Genomic DNA, 26375 nt, shown 5'->3' on the forward strand with positions numbered 1-26375 from the left:
GTGTGCAGACTGCAGAAACATCCTCTGTTCGCTCAGCACTCCACACCCAGTGTGGAGATGAAAGCAGCGGTTGCCACAGTGCTCTGCACACCTCTGTGCTGCGAGGGTCGTCTTCCTCCTCCTTCCACAGGGCACTCCTGCAGGCGCTCCAGCACGCCCAGCTTTTCTTCACACAGGCACGCTGTGCCACACTCACTCCGGTTTGTCAATAATCATTTATTTGTTGCGGCCATTACATCTGACCTCCCTGTTTCATCAATTATGGATAGATTATTGGACAGGAACATCTGCACGAGGAGCGGCGCTGCCTGGAGTCTCCTCCACACTCCGATTAGATCAACTATTAAACTGTTGTTTATTGTCAGGCCAAAACGCCACAGTGCAGAACCAGGGGGGATTCCAGCGAAGCTCATCACTAAAGAAAACCCTCCTTATGGCAGGCAGTGCCTCCCTTCCACACACACGCACACACACACACACACACACACACACACACACACACACACACACACACACACACACACACACACTCACTACATGTGTAGTTATTGGGTAACACACACTCACAAGATCTCCAGCTGGGGTTTTAAATTTCCGGAAGGTGTGATGCCTGTTCCGGTATCGTAAGTGACGCCACTACATGGAATTCCTAAATAGGGCTTTAATATCTAACATATCTTTCGGCAGGCTTTGCTGTTGATATACACCTAAGCCCTCCTCCAGCAGAGACACATGCCATGCCTGGTGGTCTCTGCGCAGGAGCGTGCGGTCTGGCGGGTGAGCTCAGCGACACCGCCGTGCACCAGCAGGGCGCCGCTCAGCCAGGAGTCAGCCGAGCTTGAAAGGATGGAAGAAGGTCAGCATCGGAGCGCTGCATTATTGATACACCACCGCTAAAGCATGTCACCTGGAAAACCTGTACGGAAGCAAGCGGAAGAAAGAGCAGCATCCAGCAATCAAATACGGATGTAAATCTGCAGTTACATGTGATAGTTTGGAAGAAAAGTGTATAGAGTATAGACAGGGCAGCATGTCGTCTGTGTCACACACATACACACACACACACACAAATAAACAAACACACACACACATAAACATAAGCACACACACACACACACAAAACAAACATACATTAATAAATATTGAACCTATATACCAACTTTTATTTATGTGTACAAATTCTATCATTGAAAAAATTATGTTGTTTACATGTTATTTAAATAATATAGTGCAAAACATGATACCACACTCGACCTGAAATGTCAGGACACTACACTTGATTATAATTTCTAGTAACATTTAAACATTTGTTTTGTCTTGCCTGAGCCTGAGAGAAGCCAGCATGTCCTGTGCAGCCGTGCTGGGATTTAAGGCTCTGAATCTTCCCTGTGTAACGCCTCTGTATTTGCATGCCATCAGGACGGCTTTTTCATGCATCACACCCCGGCATGTCAGGCCCTAAAGTGGTTGATGGCTGCATGTACGTGGTGCTATCGTGGTGGCCCTGGACACATCAGCGTGTGCAGGTTGGACAGTGGCCCATAACGCCAGGCTGCCCGTCACCAGCCATTAGGTGCTCAGCTTTGATTAATGTTGTAAGTGAGTGTGCGAATACCACTGTGGGATTGCAGGAGAGAAAGGTTAGCCTCTCACAAAGGACCAACAGGAGAATGCCACAGGAATAATAAACGTGACTCTTAGGCCCCCCTCTCCCTCTCTCTCTCTCCTTCTCTCTCCCCCCTCTCTCTTCCTCTCTTTCTCTCTCTCTCCTTCTCTCTAACCCCCCCCCCCCATCTCTAACCTTCTCATGATGCTTTCTGGCTTCTGGTGCATTGTGGGTCTGATCTCAGCTTCCTGTAAGCTTGTTTGCATGACTCCTCCCTGCTTCTCTGCATTGGCTATAGAAACACATGAATTATTGATTGGCTGTGAAAATAGGAAAAGATGTAACTATGTCATATCCAGCTGTCTTATGTGGGAATTAGGAGCCTTCACGTCTGTAAATATCAGATGCATATTTCAGCTCGGAGCAATCGCAGTGGAATATGACTGTATTGGTGTGATTATACAGCTGCCTTATACAGGAGGTAGAGACCTTTGAGAATAATATTAAGGCCACATTGGTAATAATTAGTGATGTTTTGGGCCGAACTGTGGTGTCGCTACAGAACCGTGCTGAGACGGGCCCAGAACCCCGAGCTGCAGGCACAGGGTTGAGTGATTATGATTATGAAATCAAACCAGCCCGACTCCACTGGGGATATTTGAGTTTAAACGTCCTTTGAAATACAGTTGATTAATTTTTGATGCAGCGTTTATTTATTTGCAAGCTGTGACTGCTAAGACATTTCTCTGTGGGTATTTAAAAATGCTTAATAAATAAATAGAGCAAATCTAGTTGATGAAATCTCTCTGACTTAATCCAAACAGTATACATCCTCATGGTGAATTCAGACAACTGTAAGAATGTAAGGGCAGAAAATGCAGCCAACATAAGAGAAGCACCACATGACCTTTGGGACTGAGAGGCGCAGAACAGGTGGCAACTCTGTCAGATCAGAGCTGCTCTCTCTGCCTCATGTGTTTTCATAACATGTTCAGATTAATTCATCTCATTTCTTCATCTTCTGGCCTCATGTTTCCGTCCTCGCCAGCCGATCAATAAATGAAATGCCATGTTTAAACTGAATGAAATTTTCCACTTGTTAGGAAGGGGTGGCTCTCGGCCCCCCACTGTATCACACCAGCCTGCCCACATAAACCACCCCCACCGCTGCTCCACCTCCAACTCCATCCCTCACCAACCCCCACCCCCGCTCCACCCCCAACTCCACCCCCACCCCACCAACCGCCACCCCCTGCTCCACAGCCCTGTTTTGGCTGTAGGCTCCTAAGTCCTGCCCAAAGCGTTTAACTTCTCTTATACATACAATTAAACGCACCGTTAAGTTCTGCGTTTCATTACAGCGCCGCCGGAATACTGCAGTGTTGGGGTTAGTGGTAGTGGGGCGGGGGCTCTAGTCCACCATCGCTGTAATTGCATGGGTTGTGTTTACATTCATTCATGAAATACAGCTGATGGGTCCGAGCTCCACCTGTCACACTTTTGATTGCCGAGTCAAAGAGCATCCAAGCACCACACACACACCCCAAAGATGCAATTACTGACCACACACACACACACACACGCGTGCACGCGCTCCAGACATTGTCAACACATGCACACCCAAACACTTAGTCTCCTGGTCTGTTTGATTTCATCTCCCCACATGATTAGGTTTTCATGCATTGGCACCACCGAAATGTAGGAGCAGTCAGGCACATCTGTTATTGATTACCTCCACCGTGCGCAGTTGGACAAATGTGACAGATATATATACAACCAGGCAGCCATCCGGGGACAAAACCGTGATAACCGCTCCCTTATCCCGAGGTAAAATGCCTATATTCTATATTCTGCACATGCATGGTGGTGTCGTGTGTCATGGCTAAAGGCAGTGAGCATTATAACTCAGTCATACATGTTGATAGCGTTTAGTGTAGTTTAGTGTAGTATCTACCACAGGTGTGCCGGCATCCACTGTGTCCACAGTCCAGATATAATGTTTGTTTTTGTTTAGTTTTTTAATCTTTAGGACATTATAAATGCATTCTTACAAAACCACTGGCACAGCTGTGGCCTGTCGTGACATGTGTTGAGGACACAACAGAAATGACCACACCGAGGTCCAGCGCCGTCCCTGCTAACATGGCAATAAGAAACTCCTCTCTCTGCCGTCTAATGATGAAAAGCAAACACATGCGTGTGACTGGTCTGACCTTGGCCTACCACACTGATGAAAGGAACGTCTGCTGTGCTCCTGCATCCCACCAATCCCATTCAGCGAATCACAGGGGAGCAGGCGTAGAGTCCAGAGGCCTGTAATACCTCTATAAACTCACGTCCGGTGTGTTGACAGAGTGCTGTGCAAACACCTCCACCCACCTGGATGGGCAGATTCCCCAGCTCGGCCAGCCGTGCTTGTTTAGCTCATTCCCTGGAGCACGGAGGGGTCGCAGTCCTGTTTTCCTACCTCAGGCAAACGGCAGCTTCCCAGTCAACCCCTGCCTTCACTCCTGGGCTTTTCCATTACAAAAACATTCACTTACAAGGAGCATACTGCCATGCAACGCAAATAGACCTACAGCCCGCCAGGCTTGGAGAGACCGTACTGCTACAGCTCGCCAGGCTTGGAGAGACCGTACTGCTACAGCTCGCCAGGCTTGGAGAGACCGTACTGCTACAGCCCGCCAGGCTTGGAGAGACCGTACTGCTACAGCTCACCAGGCTTGGAGAGACCGTACTGCTACAGCTCGCCAGGCTTGGAGAGACCGTACTGCTACAGCTCGCCAGGCTTGGAGAGACCGTACTGCTACAGCTCGCCAGGCTTGGAGAGACCGTACTGCTACAGCTCGCCAGGCTTGGAGAGACCGTACTGCTACAGCTCGCCAGGCTTGGAGAGACCGTACTGCTACAGCTCGCCAGGCTTGGAGAGGACGTACATAGGCTTGGGAGAGATCAACAAATTGAAGGAAGGCCAGCTGGTTTCTCCAAAAGTGCTCATTTTAAATGAAGGAGGAGATGACACAGGTGGCATGTGAGGAGCATGGGGATGACAGTCCTGACTCATGAGGCAGATGACAGTCCTGACTCAAGGGGCAGATGACAGTCCTGACTCAAGGGGCAGATGACAGTCCTGACTCATGAGGCAGATGACAGTCCTGCCTCATGAGGGGCAGATGACAGTCCTGACTCATGGGGTGGTCTACAGCTCAACACCCCCCCCCCCCTCCGTGGTGGCGGCTGGGTGATCTCGTGATTGGTGTAATTCACAAAGTCACCATAAATCACTTTCTTAAATGGGTCTGGAATTTTCCAAAGACAGATTTCAGTTAAATAGACTTGCTCCTGGGTTCACCATATCGTAGCGTGAGAAAGGTCTGTGTGACATTAACCTAGCTGGGTGAATCTCAGCAGATGCACAGTGTTTGTAAATTTTACAGAAACTTTATTAATATTCTTTTTAACCCTTAATGTAACCTAGCAGGTCATATTTTATTTAAGGACATAGTTTTATTTACAATGGCAACCTGGCAAGAGAGAGAAGCCAACTGAGAAAAGAGAAAACTAAAGAGGATGAAATAAGAAATACAATCACACCAAATAAACATCAAAAATGAACTAAATGAACAAAATGAACACCATACAGACATGATGGTGAGTTAGTGGAGAAACAGGTTTAAATAAAACTCCTTTATCATTTTTAAACTTATATAAATGTTTACATCTGTTTACATAAAGTTTTTTTTAGCGTGTTTCAGTCCCATACCGTTGGCAACTGAGACGAGGTGTTGTGTTTTAGGGACTTAGTTAGACATGGAGGTCAGAGGTGCTGTTGCGTTTGGCAGATCCTGGCTGTGTCAGGGTTGGTAAACAGGGTGGCATCTGTCCTAGAAGAGTCCTATTTATGAATGTGAAGTTGTGGATGTCATCACGAGTGTGTAAACAGGGCTGACTGACCAGAGAGTACAGAGAGCAGTGATAGTTCTGAATGGAGCATTTATAACAAAACAGATAAGAGAATGATACAGAACATCAGACATCTGAAGTGTACCTCTACACGTCAGTCTGGAATGAATGAGGAACACATGGCATGTCTGTATGGTTAGAGAAGTCCTGTCTAAACACTTCTAGATATCTGTCCATTGGAACCTGTTCCAGGATGTTCCAGGAGGTCTCCCTTAATTGTAGTGAACTTAAAAGTAGGGATGGCACTTTTCCCACCAAACCACATAATCTGGCTCTTTGTTTAATGGACATTTAAGAATGAACTTAGAGGTGAGCTTGTGATCCTGGACCTCTGACAGCACAGTCTCACAAAATACGTTTAGGAAACAGAGGCCTTGGTCTTCAACTCATGCAGAGCAAATCAGAGCCAAACTATAACTTCCTCTCACCTCTAAGCAAACAAGACTGTTCCTAATGAAATTCCCTTTAAAAGACTGCGAGGTTCCTGTGACCTTACCACATTCCAGCCTTGCCAGCCTTTTATCCCAGGCTCCTGTAGGATCTACGCTCTGTAATGAGACAGCCACCCACAGAAGCCTCATACGGCATGCATAAGAGCTGCTGTTTCAGAAGAAGAGCTCTACCCTTCAGAGTGTCGAGGGTTAAGATGTACTGTCTGAAGCCATATTCAGAAGATATCAGCGCTGGCTTTCTCAGCAGGCCTTGCTAATGATTTGTAGCCTCCCAAGCCCGGACCCTCTCAGGTGGTGTGGCCTGAGTGAGGCTGCACACTCTGATGAAACATCACAGATAAAATAAACTGACAGTTGCAACTCATTGCAAGGAGCAGACATCACCCAGCAGCCCAGAGCCCCCGAGCCCAGCGTCCAGCTCTCCAACGCTCTGATGCGCTCTCTTTCTCTCCTCTCCAACACTACAACACTCTCTCTCTCTCTCTCTCTCCTTTCTCTCTCTCTCCTCTCCTCTCTCTCTCCTTTCCCGTTTTTAGATTCTCTCTTTCTAGTCTTCCTTTGTATTTCTTCAAGAAGCAAAGTGTGTGTCTGTTTGTCTGTGTGTGTGCATGTATGAGTGTGAATATGTATGTGTGTGTGTGTGTGTGTGTAGCAAAAGAGAGCAAAAGAAGCAAAGGTAATGTAACCGAAACTGTTCCCTTATGAACCCTTATTAACCCTTATGAACCCTTATTAACCCTTATGAACCCTTATTAACCCTAACCCTTATTAAAATCTATTTTATATCAGTCCATTAAGTACTCTCTCCCTTTCTCTTTCCATCTCTTTCTCTCTCTTTCTCCTCCACTTTTGCACATGGCACACTTTAGTCGATATGGTCCTACTGGTTGGGTCCATGTGTGCACACACATAAAGGCCCACAAGATCCTAATCCTGCAGTGAGACATCCACATTTGCATCACAATGGTCATGAATGTAAATATTTAGAACGCCTGCGATCCCACACACACAGATGTGCATTCACTAAACGTCTTATTTGAGTGTGAGCAGAAGATAGAACACCTAAACTACGAAGACATAATGTGAACTGGCTGGGAATTGCTAATTAATTGTTATTACTAATGTAATAATGTAAACTAATGTAAAGACTAATTATTACTAATGTAAACTAATCTAACGACAAATTATTACTAATGTAAACTAATGTAATGACTAATTATTACAAATGTAATAATGTAAACTAATGTAACGACTAATTATTACTGATGTCATAATGTAAACCAACGTAAACACGAATTACTACTAATGTAATAATGTAAACTAACGTAAACCCTAATATTACTAATGTAATAATGTAAACTAATGTAAACTCTAGCTTATGATAATTTATGTTCGTTTTTTTCATTTTCTTTTTTTCCTCATGTTAAAAGTAATTTCCATGTTTTACTAACCCTGTTTGTGTTTTTTTGAGATCTCCCACAATGGCCTCCTTATTAAAGCAGCAGTCTGTTGGGCTGTGGAGGCCAGCTGGCACTTGGCCCACTGAGGGGGTGGTCTGTGGAGGCTGACTCAGCAGGGCTGCCCCGCCCCCCTCCAACAGTACAACATTAAGGGTCAGTTTCTGGCTGGTGAGTAACCACAGCTCTACCATGTCACCTGGTCTGCCCTGTCAGATGGTTCTGTACTCTGTGCTTCTCTGCATGACTGTTGCCTGCCCTTACCCAGATGAAGACACAGACAGACAACAAGACACGTGTTCTCCACACGACATACAATGTGGATTTCAACATCTGAAATATTGAACTTTTCCCTCTTACATTAATAGATGGAAAGACAGGGTCATCTGATGAAGACTGAGGAGCTGCTTCCTCCCTTCCGACATGTTTCATACTCACATAACCCAGACTGCTTGTGCCCATGTGACATCAACATCAACTCTACTCTTTGCTTTGAACCAAAGATCCCCTCCTCTGGGTTTTAGCACCAACCAGCGTCATCAGTCCACAGCAGTTGCTGTTAACCTGATAATTACACATGCCGATCAGTACATGTGCCAAGGCAAATATTTTGTTAATTATCCATATTTAATGTCATTTTAACACTGGCCTTTTTCCTAAAGTCCAGCAGATGCTATTAAATTTCACCCCACAGATACACAGTTATGACATGTAATAACTACGTGAATATAAAAGAGATGAATAATCTAGAGGGAGCTAACAAATTAGGGCCATCATTAAAAAGAAAAAAGAATGAAAAAAAGATCATCTTCACATCATCTGCATGGCGCTCCGAGTCTAAGGGAACATGAACCTTCCTCGCTGCTCTGCCTGTAAAGAATTACGGCATTAATTCTGCCCAGGACCCTTATGGCCTCATTCACTTCAGCGTTCCCTGGAGCGTTCAGCGCCTGTGCAATGATAACAGTGTTTCTGTCCACAATGACTCTCACACATCCATTTCCACATCAGAACTATTCCTGCCAAACTCCAAGGAAGGCATAACGGAGACTCTGGCACACGTTAAAGTGACCAGTCAGATGATAACATGACTAACCACTGATAAAGGCTAATCAGCATTATGGGTTAATAATAACTAGCCCTCACTACCTAGCCCTCACTACCTAGACCTCAATAACTAGTCCTCACTAACTAGCCCTCACTACCTAGATCTCAATAACTAGACCTCACTACCTAGGCCTCAGTACCTAGACCTCACTACCTAGCCCTCACTAACTAGCTCTCACTACCTAGACCTCACTACCTAGACCTCACTAACTAGCCCTCACTACCTAGACCTCAATAACTAGCCCTCACTACCTAGCGCTCACTAACTAGACCTCACTACCTAGACCTCACTACCTAGCGCTCACTAACTAGCCCTCATGAACTAGACCTCACTACCTAGACCTCACTACCTAGACCTCACTAACTAGCCCTCACTAACTAGACCTCACTACCTAGCCCTCACTACCTAGCCCTCACTACCTAGTCCTCACTAACTAGCCCTCACTACCTAGACCTCAGTAACTAGCCCTCACTACCTAGACCTCAATAACTAGACCTCACTACCTAGGCCTCAGTACCTAGACCTCATTACCTAGACCTCACTAACTAGCCCTCACTACCTAGCCCTCACTACCTACACCTTACTAACTAGTCCTCACTACCTAGACCTCAATAACTAACCCTCACTACCTATCCCTCACTAACTAGCCCTCACTAGCTAGACCTCAATAACTAGTCCTCACTACCTAGACCTCACTAACTAGCCCTCACTAACTAGACCTCATTACCTAAACCTCACTAACTAGACCTCACTAACTTTGAGTGTGAGACTCATTTGCATTTCGATTTGGGCTTGTTTATTTATTTAGGTCTTCCCTTGACAGGTTTAGGGGCAGAGCAATCACTGTTCTACACTCTATGTGAACATATGTCCTATTGTAGCTGAATTTAGACACAATAACCATGTGTTGACTTAACGTTCCCTCACATAGGGAAATAATAGATAGTTATAATAATAAAGGCATGCCCTCCATAGTTCTTTTATTCTTTCATGTTGGTATGAGACTCAGCATCTTAACTATGATTCAAACCTTCATTTATAGATTAATACTGAACACCATAATCTGGGTTTACTCTTCATGTTCTCAACATCAAGAGCCAGGATAGGGTTAGGATTAGGATTAGTGTTAGAGTTAGGGTTAGGGTTAGGGTTAGGGTTAGGGTTAGGGTTAGGATTAGGGTTAGGGTTACGGTCAGGATTAGGGTTAGGGTTAGGGTTAGTGTTAGGGTTAGGGTTAGGTTAGGGTTAGGGTTATTGTTAGTCTAACTCTAGATAGATAGTTAGGGTTAGGTTAGGTTAGCGTTAGGGTTAGGTTAGGTTAGTGTTAGGGTTAGTTTAGGGTTATTGTTAGCCTAACCCTAGATAGGTAGTTAGGGTTAGGTTAGGTTAGTGTTAGGGTTAGTTTAGGGTTATTGTTAGCCTAACCCTAGATAGGTAGTTAGGGTTAGGTTAGGTTAGGTTAGGGTTATTGTTAGCCTAACCCTAGATAGGTAGTTAGGGTTAGGTTAGGTTAGGTTAGGTTAGGGTTATTGTTAGCCTAACCCTAGGTAAATGGCTGGTTGGTGACTTCTTGTGTGTTTTTCACTATTATGTGCATCTTGTCACTTCACAGAGACAAAATGTTTGCATTTATCTTCATGTCTGTTAAGTTCTCATAGTCATAGACATCACATTTCTATGTGTTCAGCATGAAGGGATGCAGAATTCCCAAAGTGTAAACATGAGCGGGGTTGCCTTGACAGCACGGCGGCCCTCGCTGGGAAGCTCTCTCTTTACCAAACACATCGCTGGAGGCTCTGTCTCATAACACCTGTGATGTCACTGTTTTTTTTCCTGCACTGTTCAACATTTCTATTTGAATTGCAATGAAAAGGATCAGGGCCGATGCATGCTTGCAGTCTCAGTTTAACCCCAGGTATCTGCAGCTAATCCTCTCATTGTAAGCCTGCCAGGGGACATGACAGAGTAGATTATATTTTTCTTTTGGGAGCCAGGCTGCACTGGTGTAAAAATAAACAAACAAAAAAACACATTTCCCCCCCAAGGACTGTAAGTGCTACTAAGTGGGTGAAAACTTCAAGAGACGTTACATTGATCGCACATATCCTGGACCTTTAAAAATCTGACCCAGTGGTGAGAGAAATCTACTATATATAGATCAATTTGGGTTTTCATATAAAGTTTCTTCTGAAATCCTTTTGAAATTGAGCATGTGGTGTCATTTTTAAGAATATGCCATATTAGCTGAACATTATTTTCACTCACTTGGTAACGTGTGTATACTAACAACATTGACTGGGCACATGGTTTGACAGTAGATTGTTAACGCTTGGCACTTCTTCAAGTCAAACCCAAGAAGAGTTGTCTCATTTTCACTAAATCAGTCATTTGTTAAACATTCTTTGAATGACAAAGAAACAACACAAATCCTCGGTGAAGGCTCTGCTCTGAACAGAGTAGGAGCACTGCTACAAGATTTCTGCTTCTACGTATCCTGGAGTAGAGCTCTCTATGTGAGAGGGAGATCACAACAACAATATGAATATGTACATGTATACTGAGTCTCCACACTGTGTGTATATTCTACAGTATATGTGTACAACAGTGTGTATATATTACAGTGTGTATATACTACAGTGTGTGTATACTACAGTATGTATGTACATGTACTGCTAGCATATGAACACATGATGAATACTGCTAGCATATGAACACATGATGAATACTGCTAGCATATGAACACATGATGAACACTGCTAGCATATGAACACATGATGAATACTGCTAGAATATGAACACATGATGAATACTGCTAGCATATGAACACATGATGAACACTGCTAGCATATGAACACATGATGAACACTGCTAGCATATGAACACATGATGAATACTGCTAGCATATGAACACATGATGAACACTGCTAGCATATGACCACATGATGAACACTGCTAGCATATGAACACATGATGAACACTGCTAGCATATGAACACATGATGAACACTGCTAGCATATGAACACATGATGAACACTGCTAGCATATGAACACATGATGAATACTGCTAGCATATGAACACATGATGAACACTGCTAGCATATGAACACATGATGAACACTGCTAGCATATGAACACATGATGAATACTGCTAGCATATGAACGCATTAATAAAACTGCTATCATATGGACAAGTTTATATATATAAACCATATATAGTGGGTTTAGAACAGGTTTGGAGCGCTGGAAAATGTTTAGGTATGAAAACAGAAGCACATGAAGAACCATGTGTTGCTGAGAGAGAAGAAGGAACAAGGGCATCTCTGTGAGAGTCAAACATTCCATTGCTTTGGGCCAAGAGACAAAACTTCTTGTTTTAGCAGACTGCCCATCTAATAAGCATAACCGTCATCAGAATGCACACAGCGTTCATATACTCCTGAAGGTGATCAGCTACACTCAAATTAGCAGACATGATAAATCAGCATTAATTAGCTAATAAAAGGCAGCAGGTGGTTGGAGCCTTTAGCCATTCCGCTGGTGGTCTGAATTATGTATATTACATAGTTACGGCAGTGACAAAGTAAATGAGACCAGGGGAACAACAGACAGATCTGGGATGCCCTTGCATGAATGCAAAGGTGGAAAATACTCATTTCAAATGTCCTGCAATTCCCAGAATTCTACCCACAGGACTACAAGACCCTTTGACCTCTACTCAAATAAAGGGGGTTTGTGAATACTAGACTGATCAGGACATCATAATAAACACACATATGCTTGTTTTCATTATTACTGAAAAGATAAATATTTATTTTTTTAATCAACCCAATTAGAATATCAATTTTTACACCAAAAAGACTGTGTTGATTATATATATATATATATATATATATATATATATATATATATATATATATATATATATATATACACACTATAAAAGTCATAAGTAAATCTGAGAAACATAGAATGGGAGTAAATAAATTAGGTTCATACAGGCCAGCTTTACTGGTGACGTTGATAGAGGCACTGGTGGAAGTTGTTCTTCTGAACAACTGTGTTGAGTAGGCCTACCTGCAAAGAACCACTGAGAACTATAATCTAGCACTTTAATCTAGAAATTCAATCTAGCACAATCGAGCACTTTAAACTAGCACAAAAGGTTCTCAAAGCTTTAAACTACATGTACACCAAAGGTTTTGTGTCAATTAGAGTTTTCATCACAGTTTAGCAACAGATTTCTTCACACGGAGAGAATAAGGAGGATGAAATAAGAGAATGTGCATGGCTGTGGCAGTCTTAAATGAAGATGACACTGGAATTTTCAGGATGTCAGTGTAAGTCACTTCACGTTGCATTCAGTAACTCCGGCAGTCTTTACCTGATCACTGCTAAGGTGATACACATCTCACAGAGAACCATAATGGATCATTCATAAGAGTCTTTCACAATTCAGATTGTAAAAGTTATATTTAATTATATATAAAGTTATATTTAGGGCCTAAATCTCCATCAAGAACCCTTTTAATTTACCATGGGTTACAAAGATTACCATTCTCGCCATACTGGAGACAAAGTGTGGCGATCAGACTTTAACTCAACTAACTCAGTAAAATCTGCTCACTAATATCAGATCACTAAAATCAGATCACTAAATCCAGCTCACTAAAACCAAGTTCACAGAGATAGCAGCAGCAAAATGACTCATGCTAATTCAGGCAACTAACACCACTACTACCATTTATTAGACCCTTCACCTTTGATGCTCAATATAGATGCTAATACCACATAAATGCTGAAGCACGGAGCTAATATCTTTCATTTGGACAGCACAAACGATAGCGTTAATTTGGCTAAACGGACAATAAAGCCAGCAGAGGCAGTTCTGTGCAGGTGAACATGGAGGAGAGAGAGAGGGGATCTTACCTCCAAGTGCTTCTCAGTAGCCTCCACCTGCACTGTGCTCGCATTGTTAATGATGGCAGATTCTTCAGCACCCTGTACTGTGTGTGGTGCACAGTAGAGCGTGGGAGCGGGAGACAACCACACTCAAAGTCTAGCTGCCTTTCCCGGGAGGGCACTTATTTACAGACTACTGGCTGCCTTCTGAAATGGTGCTGAGTGCCTTGTTTGTTTAAACAGATCTCTCATCTTACATCTTAATCCAGTGAGCTTGCATTTAGATACTGAAAACAGATGACATCAGAGTTCGTATGTTCATGGCGGGTCATGCTTACAGAATACTGCACCATGCACACACTTTATTCCAGTGAGAGGCAATTTTAAACCTCCCCTGTCGCCAAGATAAAGTAATGCATGACTACTCCACCATTTCCTCACACACACACACACACACACACACACACACACACACACCCCACCCCCACCCCCCACCCCCCCCCACACACACACACACAAAGATCTAGGTCTCTTTTCCTGTTCTTGGGGATTTATGTCCTCGGGCATCTATTTGGCATGAGGTAGAAGGAGTGGTGCCATCCGCCCAGGCAGCCCGGGCGGGCGCAGCCATGGTGGCAGATGGAAGGCTGATTGCTCCGTTGTTTGCAGCTGTATACGTCCCTTTATGTGAAAACAAGCCAGTGTTGCGCCCCAGTGCTGGAGTTACTCACAGCCCTCATAATTATGTGGGACAAGGTGTCCAAATAATAACGGAGTTGAGGGTTGCCATGGTTTCCTACACGCAGTAGGAGCCTCTTAAACATGAACCATGTTCAGGCATTTTGGACTGATTCGTTACATTAAAATTTGTACTTTACTCACAAACTCACACCTGTTATATAATTTTATGTCACACTATATATACCAGTAAATGTGGACACATAAACACAGAATGGCTTGATTATGACAGTTTTAGATTTACAACTCTCCTCTTTGAAGGATGTGCTCAGTGCTGCATATTTTGCAGCTGACTGTCTAAGTAATAATTTTGGTTATTATATACATCCATAAAGATGCGACGTTTCCATTTGCAGGATTTGGTGGATTGAGAAGGGTGAGTTAAAGGCGTGCTTTACCTCCATAGTGCATGAATATAAAAGTTTCTTCAGGCAGATACTGCCAGATCCAATGCATAAGAACTGAGGAAGCAGAATTTCCACTGAATAAGGAGCACGACCAAATCATTCTAACAGTTCATCATCACACAAAATTCATTTTGAGCCCAATATAGCAACATCAGCAGTGCCTGCGGTCAGGACCTGATTCACATCTAACAGTAATCCGCTTTCCCACAGCCAGCCCTCACACTGCTGTGATGCCCTGACATTAAAGGGCTAATTCAATAGAAAACACATGAATGAAACCCAGTCTGCTGAAACAGTAGAATCGGAACCTCACTGGGACTCACTGGGATTTTATTTGCCACCTCATTATGCAATAAAACCACATTAAAATATGCCGTATATATATATGATATACACTATGTTTAACCACCACAATTTTTGAATTTTTTTTTTTTTTTGGGGGGGGGGGAGCACAATTACATATAACATTTAACAACATGTAATAAATCCAAGAATAGATATTCAGATTAAAATGATTCAGGTGGAAAATTAATTTAATCAGTCTATATTTTAGATGTGTTATTCTTTATATCTCTAATTATTAAGGGAAGGAAATAAAAATTAAGTGCATTATTTTCTCATGAAGGAAAATCTAAATGCTTTTTTTCTACCTCCATAGATATTATCTTACTCCATTTTAAGAGGACAAGCAATCTTTCACTGCGAGGTTGATGTATTATGTCAAATACAATGTGTAGGACAGGCCTAAACCCCAAACTGTTAGCCGTGCTGGTGCGCACTACTCTACGTGCACCTTCCTGTCTGCTCTGTTCCAGCCCAAACACCTGTTGCTGGGAGACAGGGGCGGGGCTGTGCGCGAGTCGGGCGGCAGAGGCGGGGTTTAAGACGGCCGCAAGGGGCGGGGCTTGAGCCAGGATGGTTGGACGTGTACGATGCCATCTCTGGAGCGGTCCCTCAACATGACTGACAAATTCATGGCTGCTTGCTACACGGCCCCACAGCTCCCCCGACGTCGCCAGCATAATTACATCTGCGCAGCACCGCTGCAACTGCGCTCCAATAAAGACACGAAGGCCTGGCTTCCTCTCCCCTCACTGCCGTGTAATAATGTGCATATTGGAAACTGGGCCAAAATGTGCCTTTGCTTGGTGAGAAATCTGTCACGCTACACACTGATGAGCGGCGGTATTAAAACAAGGCTCTCGCGTGGGTACGATAGAAACACCTCCCAGCAACAGGTCAACACGGCACATATACGCGGCGACACGGACACCTCAAGGCGGTGTCTAATAATGTGTCTGATAATGTCTAATCATGCTGTTTTGAACAGTCGCACTGCTAACTTTTCCTCTTTTGTCAAGCCAGCTTAGATTTACAAATGTTGTTTTCCTTTTTTTTTTTGTAAGGTTACTTTTTTAAGACGGAATACTACTACTACTACTACTACTACTACTACTAATAATAATAATAATAATAATAATAATAATTATTATTATTATTATTATTATTATTATTATTATTATAGTAATTATTTATTGTTGTTGTTAATATGCATGCTATTGCCAGTTATTTAAAACAACTCCAACTATTGCTGGTGTCGATGTGGACGTTTCTACTCAGATCTGGTTCCGCAGGCTGTAGTTGGTGACTGGTGACACATTTTTGCTTTTGTGTTTTATGCTCAGTGTTTCTGCGGTGCGTCGCTGGTGGTGTGTGCGGTGGTGTGGTTGGGCGGAGGTGGGGGCACGAACCGGGAAGCAGGTGAAGTCTCATTACTGCTGTAAGGGACCGTGCAGAGGAGGGAAATGTCTGTAGCGTTCTTGTGTTCGTATGCCTTTGAGTATGAATAAAACACTACGGTGTCTCAAATGGGTCAAGCAGCTCAGTGGAGCCGGTGGCGCTCGTGACTTATGGCAGATCAAGCTGAAGGTTCCGCATCTCATACTGACACGCAAAAGGCTGCCCCCTGGTCTGCGCATGCGCATGGCCCATCAACGCATCCAGCCCAGTTTAACCACCCAAACTGTCATTCTGTTAGTAGCGGAGCTCTAAGGCGTTACGGTCATTATTTCCTTTATTTATGACTCAGGACAGCAAAAAGACATTTATCTAACAATCTCAAATGAAACGTGATTAATTTGCAACATACGGGCCTACTGACATCCTTTTTATTTCTTGCTTTTTGTCGACACGGATCTATTTGTCACGTGTTACGAGAAAACTAGCGATAATCACGAGTTCCGAAATGAACGGATATGAACATATACATGAAACAGGAATATTGACTACAAAGAGTCGAACCCCCCGCACGAGGCTATGATCTTGGAATGCATGCAGCTATGTCCATCTAAATAAATAAATAGACAAACAAACAAAACTTTTTAATGTAGGTCAAAAAGTCAGCTCACATCCTTTACATCGCAGTGCGGTCATCATTGAAATAGTTCAAGTTCGGATCAAATAACGGATCTGTGAAGCCACTCTGGCTGTCAGGCTGTAGTGTGACGGATGTCCGCCTCAGCAGCAGGCAAACATTTCACTGCATTTTAATCTGGACCCTTTAATGTGATGCTACATCAATTAAGACCGACTGCGCGCGCTACATCACCTAACACCTTAACGACTGCTCTCTCGCGCACCGCATTCCGTGCATGCATAATATAAAGGCTCTTGCTACAACCCCGTTTGCGTGTTTATGCGCGCGGTAAGTCTTTCTATCGAACTAATTTAGTTCATTGCGCTCGTGGTCGCCGCCGTCGCCTCGGGCCGCTGGCACTGGGCCGTAGTGTCATTTGCTACCAACTGGGTTTTTGATGAGAGCTGACCCCGCCGCGTCATCCCTCACCGCTGTCTCATTGCCTTTATTTACATCTGTCTTTAGTATTCTAATTACTCGCTTTATTACTTTAGCCCGGAGGAATCCACGAAAGCTGCGACAGGACGCCAGTTTTTAACCAATAATAAAGAACCGTTAACTCCCAGCACGGGCCCCGAGCACGTGGTGGCTAATTTTAGGCGACAGGTCAGAAAACAGAAGAGCTGTTGACTGATCGCGGAGGGTTTCCTCTGAAGCGCCTTTTATAGCTGTGGGGCTTTTCTACTCATAATACTTAGCGAGATTAAGCGTTTCCACATTTCCTGATCCTGGGTGGAACCATCTGCTTGTAGGACGTGTCTCGTCCTGAATGAATATATTCGTTCTCCCTCGGTTTTATTTTTCTGCCCGTTTTCTGATGTTCGACTACTTTATAGATAATGCATCATATATCGGTCCTTCAGCCCATGAGTGCCGCAGGGTTGTGCTTGAATTAACCTTGACATTAAAGGTTGATTGACAGATTACAAAAGCTGAAACTTCTTTATTTCCCGAAGTCCTGCTAAAACTAAAGGCAGTAGCTTTCACGACAGGCACAACAAATCCTCTGTCTGACCTAGTGAAGTGAATGTGGTCTATATATCTGAAGTCTTCGAAAACCACGGGAAAAAAGTTTTAAACGTTCTTTCCCGCTTTGCAGCAGAATTTTGTAAAATAGCATCAATAGTGCGGCTCCGAGTCTTTAATGAGCTCTCAACTTTAAAGACTTGAAGGATATTAACAAGCTGCTTGACAAATGGCGCTTAGAAGCACATTAAAGACGCGGCTAATGGAGCGCGTAATGACGGCTAATTTTCGATCAGATATAAATTAGAGCCCCCAACAGTTATTTGCCTTAAGGACTTTATGTAAATGATTCTGTTCTGTATAAACTGAAAGCCGCCGAGTTGAGAGAGAGAGGGGGGGGGGCTCTGGCACTCCTTGCGGGTGTGATGAATGGATCGGCAGCGGAGCAGGGCTGTCAAAGCCCAGTGAACACACGCGTATCCTGCAGACAGCTCTACCACCTTCTCATTACTGCCAAATCTTTACTGCTCGCGATCTTTACTGCTACTTGCTCGTTTGGAACGGCGCAACAGCGTCTGAGAATAAGAGAATCCCACGCGCCATTCGTTAGGCCTAAATGATTTTCGTGGAGAGGAGAGACTGTGAGAAACATGCAGGCCCATCCTGAACTCTTAAATATTTAATCACCATGGGCTTCTTTTGAAGACATCTATTTGAACAATATGTTCTAATCTATGGGATGTGCACAGAACGGGAAAATATTAAATAAATGTTACGCTGAAAAAAACTTGGACCAAATTCTGCGTAACAACACCGAAAACTGTCAGCTGACATTTCCAGACAAAGCGGCAGTGCGCTCTCCAAATGAAACACATCGACAGTTTCCATAATTACAATATTTTTTCGTTTCGTTTTGTAAAGAAGTATGCTTTAAAGAAAACATATAGCATGCAAATGCAGAAAGTATTTTATTTTTGTATATTTCACTGCGGTCTACATACTAGACAGTCTTAGACCATAGGCCTTGTTGACTGCGGACGGTATTGTTGAGATCCACACAGTTTGTAATTCTATGTAATAATGGATTGTAAGCAGCAGTGAAGAGCTGCATGATTATCGACACATGTAAGAAACGACAATCACGGCGCTTTACACGGGGCTGGGTGTCTCAAAGCATGAAACAAAGAGACTCTGTGAATGATAGCGCGAGCACCACAATGAACACTCGCTCTCTCGTTTAAGATGAGCTTAACACTCCTAAAGCGATCTGCGATAACGGATCCCTGCAGTGGAGGCGATATATTTACATTCCCTAAAGTTAATGGTACTGAAGGCCGCGAGATTCCGCTCCTGTTTATGCACCAGACGAACGATAAGCTTTCTCGAGCTTTTCTTTTTGTTCTTTTTCTTGTTATTTCTTTTCTTTCTTGGACGTCATCAAAGGTTTAAAAGAGAAATAAGCGATGTGTTGAACAGGCTATTTGTTAAGAAAAGAAAAAGAAAAAAGAAATAGGATATAAATTACAAATCAAAACATTTATATCTCTAAAACACTTCAACATGTGGCATAAAATGTATATTCAAACAAATAATATATCACAATTTTAGTGACGTTATCGAATAACCTTAAAAAAAATAAATTACGTTTTATCTCTGAAAGTAATTAATAAATATATGCCATCATAAAACACAATTTTGTTATACATTTATTCTTCCTTATCTGTTTCATTAAAACGTTTCTGCCGATGAAATGTGTTTCATTAGTAGTTAGAGTTTGTCTCTCCGAGAGGAAATCTTCTTCGTTAGTTAGCTATATCAGCTCAGGCCTAAACACTTTATCGATTTAAATAATGCAGCCTATTCCTTTAGTATTTCTTTTCGTTAACTTACTGAATCAATTTGTGTCGGGGGGTGGGGGTGGGGGGGTGCGCGCGCGCGTGTGTGTGTGTGTGTTGGGGGGCGGGCACTTATGGCTGTCACAGCCGGAGCGAGAAAGAGGCCGTCCATCCAGGCGCGCATGCATGTGAACGCATGACGTGATAAGTCACAGTGCCATGAATATAGGGCTTCTAGCATCGAGTACGCGGCCTTTGCAACCATATCGAACTCTAATAAAACACTTCACAAACTAATAACCACTCACATTAATGAATATTGTATAAAGTCCTCTTCCAGAAGCCGAGCCCCCCCGGCCCAACTGTGACTGAGACAGCACCGTGTAAACGCTCGAGCGCTGACTAAAGGCCGGCGTGTTCGGCTCGCACTGAGGCCTGTGGTTTCCTAACGCAGGCTGCTGGCGCGCATTTGAAAGCGCTCACTTGGTGTAAATGTACAGTTAAAATATTCTATTCGCAGATCCCCAGCGGAGCACCGACGGTCCCCGGCTTCATTAAATTTTCATCCGTCTCCCTCTGAAAGGGAGGGAATGTTGAGGGGGAAACGAGAAAGGAAACAGAAGGCATAATTATAACAAAGGAAAACAGCGCTGCTTCTTTTTTAGCCTGGCCACCATGATTTTTAAGAGCACGTGAAGGGGTGTACATGCGTGGAAAGGTGTGCGTGAACGTTCACAGGTCAGCTGTCACTTGGATATTCTTTTGAAAAAAAGAAAACAAAGACTCGATATGTAGGTTATCATTACCAGACTTCTGGATAATATAAAGGGCAGAGTGTATCTATGTGTGCGAGGGGGTGTTTGTGTGTTTCTGTGTGTGCGTTGCGCGCGTGCGTGAACGCGCTACTACGTCGTTCTCTTTCTGATCGATTCTCTATCAATAAAGTCACGATCGCTTCTTTTTCAGTCTCGGCTGAGTTTCCCAAACACATCGTAAAACAACTCTGATGTTTATATGGTAGCGCGAGTATTACACTGACCACTTTCTCTCTCATTTAAGATGATCTTAACACTACGATGAGTTTGGGAAACGTGGCCGTGAAAGTTGAGCCGCGAGCAGGCTCTCCAGGGAGCCGTGAGCTCACCGGCTGGGAGCTGGTATCATACAGAGAGTCGCGCGCTGTGAGATCGTTTCAATTCCCGACAAGCTTCCCCGGTCCAAACAGCCATGACGGACCATAATTAAACGTCCCGGGTAATGATTACTTACTGCTAGTAATTATCTGCGTTTCATAATTCGATGTGTAATTTAATAATTCGTTTATATTAGTGAATTAGGTGATCGGCACATTTACAAGAACTAATTTCTTTGTTAAAGCAAATTAGAATTGATGAGGAGTTAGAAGATTTGCCAACTCTAGTCTATCTATTATTCAACACGACACTTCCATTTTCTTTTACTTTAACTACCTTAATTGTCTTAAAGCACTACATCAAAAATATTCGATTTTAAGAATAAAAGAACATTAGGCCCATACAATTTTCACTGATTAGTAATGAACGTAATATCACTTTCGTTATCTTTAAGATCAAATATAACGTGAAAATACGTGACATGTAAATATGTCTTTACCACTCAGTTCCTAGATAAAGTTAAACACTGCTTTCTTATACCTCACAAAACGCGCATTTTGTCAAAACGTTGACTTCACCCCCGTGAACCCTACACGGTCGGGTGTACACTGGGAGGTCCTTTGCCAGTATATTCCCTATACATGTAAGAACACAAAACCAGACCTATGAGATTCGTTTTATTTCGGTGGCTGTCCATGGTGCTGAAAGCAATCCACAGGCCTAGAAAGGCACAACTCAACACGCGGCTCTCTCTCTCTCTCTCTCTCTCTCTCTCTCTCTCTCTCTCTCTCTCTCTCTCTCTCTCTCTCTCTCTCTGTGCGTGTGTGTGTGTGTGTGTGTGTGTGTGTGTGTGTGTGTGTGTGTGTGTGTGTGTGTGTGTGTCTGTCTGTCTGTGTCTACTCTTTTTCATGCGGCCCAAAAGTGAACCGAGGTAGGCTTCAAAGGCTGCCTGTGTCGGTGGAAGACCAAGAACTATAGACTGTGGATTAAAATGGAGACCGGCACATTGGCAGGCGAGGTGTTTTTCTGGCGGGCTGACATCTGGCAGCGCTGTGCTCGAGGGACCTCCCCAGATCTCTATAGACCACATGATTAGACTCTAATAGAATATTAGCATTTGCTCCCAGGTAGGGTTCCAAAGGCTGCGAACGCTGGCAGCTGCAGGTTGCTCAGGAAAAATACCAAACGCGTCTTGTAGCTTTTTAAGTAATCGGAAGAATCGCAAATAACACCAAAGATCTGCAGATTAAATTGATATATTCCTAAAAGAAACTGTTAGATTGCTAAAATCTTTCGAAACACAAGGGAAGAAAGTCTGAATTTAATCTATCAAACAAAGGTTAATAGTTTGCATTTTGAGTAAAAAACGTTGAAAAAAAACCCTTTTATAATAAAATGTCTGGAACTGGGATATCAAAGGATTGATTACTGTTGCTGCTACCTCGTGATCAGGCCTTCAGGAATGAAGAACGTCCAATAAACTGTTAAACTTTAGTTCTTTAATGAAACACAGTTCAATTCAATTATTCAATGATAACGTAAACATACATGGATGTAATAAATAAAAAAAATCATTCGACAAGTAAACCTAAAGCAACAGACATTACAAGAGAAGTTACCGCAGCTAAAACAGCAATACAGCAAATACCTGCACTGATATCTTTTGTTAGACCAAATGAATTATTTACATTTTACACGTATAGTTCCATGAAACGGATCTTTTTTATATATATAAAGAAAACATTACCAAACACGGTGAATTTAACAAGCAATGACTTCATAATGATACGCGTATATTTGTACAAATAAATTACCAGAGAACATACATAAAATAATTTCAAAGGGAAAAATCTCATATATCTTTCAATTGTGCTATCTTGAGAAAACGAAAAGTAAACATTAGTGTCTTATTTTAAGCGGTTCTTTCCCCTCCGTTAGAGAGGGCCACGTTTTCTTTTTGCTGTTATAATATGATTTTCTCAAGCAAAACGAGGAGGGAATCCCAATAAATATGTAATGAAGTAAACATTACCTCACATGATAAATAGTTCATAAGAAGCATAGCCACGTTAGCGCAGGCGTAGTGCAGCAGATATTTAGCTAAACAATCCCATCACTGGTAAACAGGTTAACCTTTCTTTAAAATTCCTTTCTACAGAATTTAAAGGTTCACTGTTTCAAAAGTACGTACTAATTCTTTAACGAGAATTACATGGCTATTACATGGCCTATTTCTTACGGTTTTATTTCTATTCAAACCCAAGCAGTGGAATTCTAAAGACAGACGAAAGGAAATATGTGACAGCTACATCACGCACTCCCATGGAATCCTCATTCTCATCATCTAATCACCTGTAAAACGGGCGGTAGCTGTCACAGGGTCCCCTTAACACGGACCCTGAATTTTACGGCAGATTGAGAGGAACGAAAGAAAGAAACAGGTTGCAAATCATAGCGCGAGACGATTCTGCCGACCCTTCACCTCACACCCTTCTGAAGGTCCCCACATCACAATCACAGTTAGCACTTTCCACGGAATTACCCGAGTCCCTTTAGATTCAGGCGGCCAATCTGATTGAGCCTTATGAGAGTCTTACTCCATTGACACATAATGAGTAGCATTATTTATTTATATGTGTGTGCGCATATATATATATATATATATATATATATATATATATATATATATATATATATATATATATATAATATTTATATATTTTTATATATATATATTATATATATATATATATATATATATATATATATATATATATATATATATATTATATATAAAATCAAAAAGGGAAAAACTAAAAGGTCTTACTTGGTCGTCAAACGGTCCCTTAAGTGATCCCACATCCGCTTAGACGTGACAGTGATTTGGTGTTTTCAGTAAATTCGAATGACGTGATATGCTTCAATGCACAAGTAATCGGTAATTGAAAAAGAAATATTTTGGTAAGAAATATTTTACAAATCGTCTCTAAACAGTTTGTGAAGTCTCTCGACGGTGTTTAGTCTCTAGAGCGAGTTTTTAAACCAAGCTACACGCAAGCCGAGTATTTCATGCGTTTTTGTTTCTGCCGCTGGTTGCAGAACCAAACCCGTACCACGTTCTTTTTCAGGTCCAGCTTTTCGGCAATTGCTGCAATTTTCTCTGAAGACGGACGCGGCTGAATAGCGAAGTAAGCTTCGAGAGACCTCTTTTCTGGGGCTGCAATGGACGTCCGCTTCCGTTTTTTTTCAGCCCCGTTGAAGAGCTCGGGTTTGTTGAGTTTCTCGCGGTGTGACTTCTCTGCCTCTTCCAGCCAGGCTTGTAGGATGGGCTTGAGCGCAATCATGTTGTTATGGGACAACGTGAGTGATTCGAATCGACAGATGGTACTCTGGCTGAGAGAGCCAACGCCAGGAATCTTCAGGTTGGCCAGCGCTGCCCCTACATCCGCCTGGGTCACGCCGAGTTTGATCCGTCGCTGTTTAAAGCGCTCTGCGAAAGCTTCCAAGTCCCTGGGATCAGCGTCCACGTCGCTCATGCAGCCCATGTGTGATGGCAGTCCGTGAGCATGAGCCATGTTGAGGGCTGCCTGGTGCATGTGGTTCATGCCCGCCATGTGGGCCGGGTGCGCAGGCGTGGAAACCACCGAGCCATCTGGGCCGGCCATGGCCCCGGCGAGCGCCAGTCCCGGGGTGATGTGGTCCAGCAGCTCTCCCTCCAGTGCCTGGTGTGGCTGGTGGTGGTGGTGGTGGTGGTGGTGGTGGTGGTGGCTAGCCAGGGCTGATGGGTGCGAGATGGGCACGGATGATGAGGATGAAGACGATGAGGTGCAGGGCAAGGTGTTCATGGTGTGGTAGGTCGCGTCCGGCTTGAAGGGGCTGTGATGAGGAGGATGATGGTGGCTCTTGGTCTGCGAGACTATATCCACCGCCGCCAGAGCTTCCGCGCGGGCCAACAAACTCTCATCCAAGCCGCCGAATATATTGCTCTGCAATTGCAAATAGAATGCACACATAACTGTCAGGAGGGAATTCACGCGCCACTCCGCGATTTTAAAACATTTGCACCATGTAAAAAAGAAATCCGAAAAAAAGAACACAAAAAACAAGACATAAGCAACATCCCAGGTCATAAAAATTAATACGGAACGCAAACCGACTGAATACATAAGCTGGGAGGGAAAATGAAGGTGTTGGGTGATTTGCTGTGCAGACATGAAAAAAACATCAAGCAAAAAAAGTGGGCTGTCAAAATATGCCTTTAAGCGGTGATTATGCAGAATACGTACCGGTGGGGTTGGGAGACACGCGCGCCTCATCGCCTCCGAGCCGCCGCCGCTAGTCGAGCTGCTGTGGCGCGAGGACGAGCACGAGGACGAGGGCGCGTTCGAAGTCAAAGTGGACGACGACGAAGAAGAAGAAGGATGCAGGCTGGAATACTTGGGCTCGGGCAAGCTGGTGTGAGGCATGGCGAACGCCTGCTTGCTGTTCAGAGACATCATCATCATGATTGCGACCAAGCCTTGGCAAGTTCCTTTTAATAAGTTAAGACTCCGCCTTCTTCGACTAGAGTTCAAGCCCAGTTGCTTCGCCGAAGTCTCAAGACGCACTCTGGTACAAGTGGCGTTGCAACGAAAGGGGAGAGGATGAGGTACCAAGTCTCTAGATAGCACATCTATTATTACCTACTGGTCTGGGAACTCCCGGCTGCGCCGTCGCGTTGCTTGAGATGTGTCGCGAGCACCAGTAAAAAAAAAGCCATGCAAGCTTGCGCTACGAGCGCGCCCTCCCTAATCTCTTCCTCTCAAGGGCTGTGGCCCATCGCCTCGAAGTGTGACCCCGGAGCAGCTCCTAGCACAGCGCGCCGCAGACCTCACGAGTTCCTCTGACAAAATTCTTATTTTGCCTGATGGAAATTATGGCACTGGTGAGTTCCTCTTCGCTCACGTTTTGGAACGAGAAGTTAAAAAAAAGTTTAGTATGTCCTCTTCACGCAAATCTCCAAACACTCCAGATCACAACAACACTATCTGACCCTCATTCCTGCGGTTGCCGTTTCGATGGTGAATTTGATTATAAGATAACTGTCACGGGCGCGCGCTACTACATTCAATGCTGCAGGGACTCGATCTGCCCGTGCTCCAAGGCGAAGGGCAGGCTGCATCTCTCTCGCTCGCGCGCTCTCTCTCGCTCTCCCTCTCTCTCTCTCTCTCTCGCTCGCTCGCTCGCTCGCTCTCGCTCTCTCTATCTCCTCGTTCTGCGCTTGCACTCTCTCGTCTCTACCTGAAAAACCTTTCATGATTTATTATTCTTCATTAGCCACGCCGCCGCTGGGGACTCTGCGCATGGGCAGTCCTCACAAAGCATTCATTTGGAACGACTACAGCTCGTGCAGTAG

The 26375-nt window shown here is 43.7% G+C and overlaps 1 protein-coding gene across 1 annotated transcript; it reads right to left on the minus strand.

Moving 5' to 3' along the window:
* Positions 1-23801: 23801 nt before the first annotated feature.
* pou4f2 (POU class 4 homeobox 2) lies at positions 23802-26058 on the minus strand. Its single transcript, XM_027030233.3, has 2 exons — positions 25267-26058; positions 23802-24966 (listed from the first exon to the last, which is right to left on the minus strand). Exons 1-2 carry the CDS (start codon positions 25483-25485, stop codon positions 24028-24030), a joined length of 1158 nt encoding a protein of 385 aa, XP_026886034.1. The 5' UTR covers positions 25486-26058; the 3' UTR covers positions 23802-24027.
* Positions 26059-26375: the final 317 nt, after the last annotated feature.

This window comes from Electrophorus electricus, chromosome 12 (genome assembly GCF_041902795.1).
Source record: "Electrophorus electricus isolate QZ-2024a chromosome 12, ASM4190279v1, whole genome shotgun sequence".
Classification (NCBI taxonomy): domain Eukaryota; kingdom Metazoa; phylum Chordata; class Actinopteri; order Gymnotiformes; family Gymnotidae; genus Electrophorus; species Electrophorus electricus.

Coding starts and splice junctions, on each gene's coding strand:
- pou4f2 (XM_027030233.3), bottom strand. CDS start 25,485: ATGATGATGATGTCTCTGAACAGCAAGCAGGCGTTCGCCATGCCTCAC. Junction 24,967..25,266: donor CGTGTCTCCCAACCCCACCG/GTACGTATTCTG, acceptor TTGCAATTGCAG/AGCAATATATTCGGCGGCTT.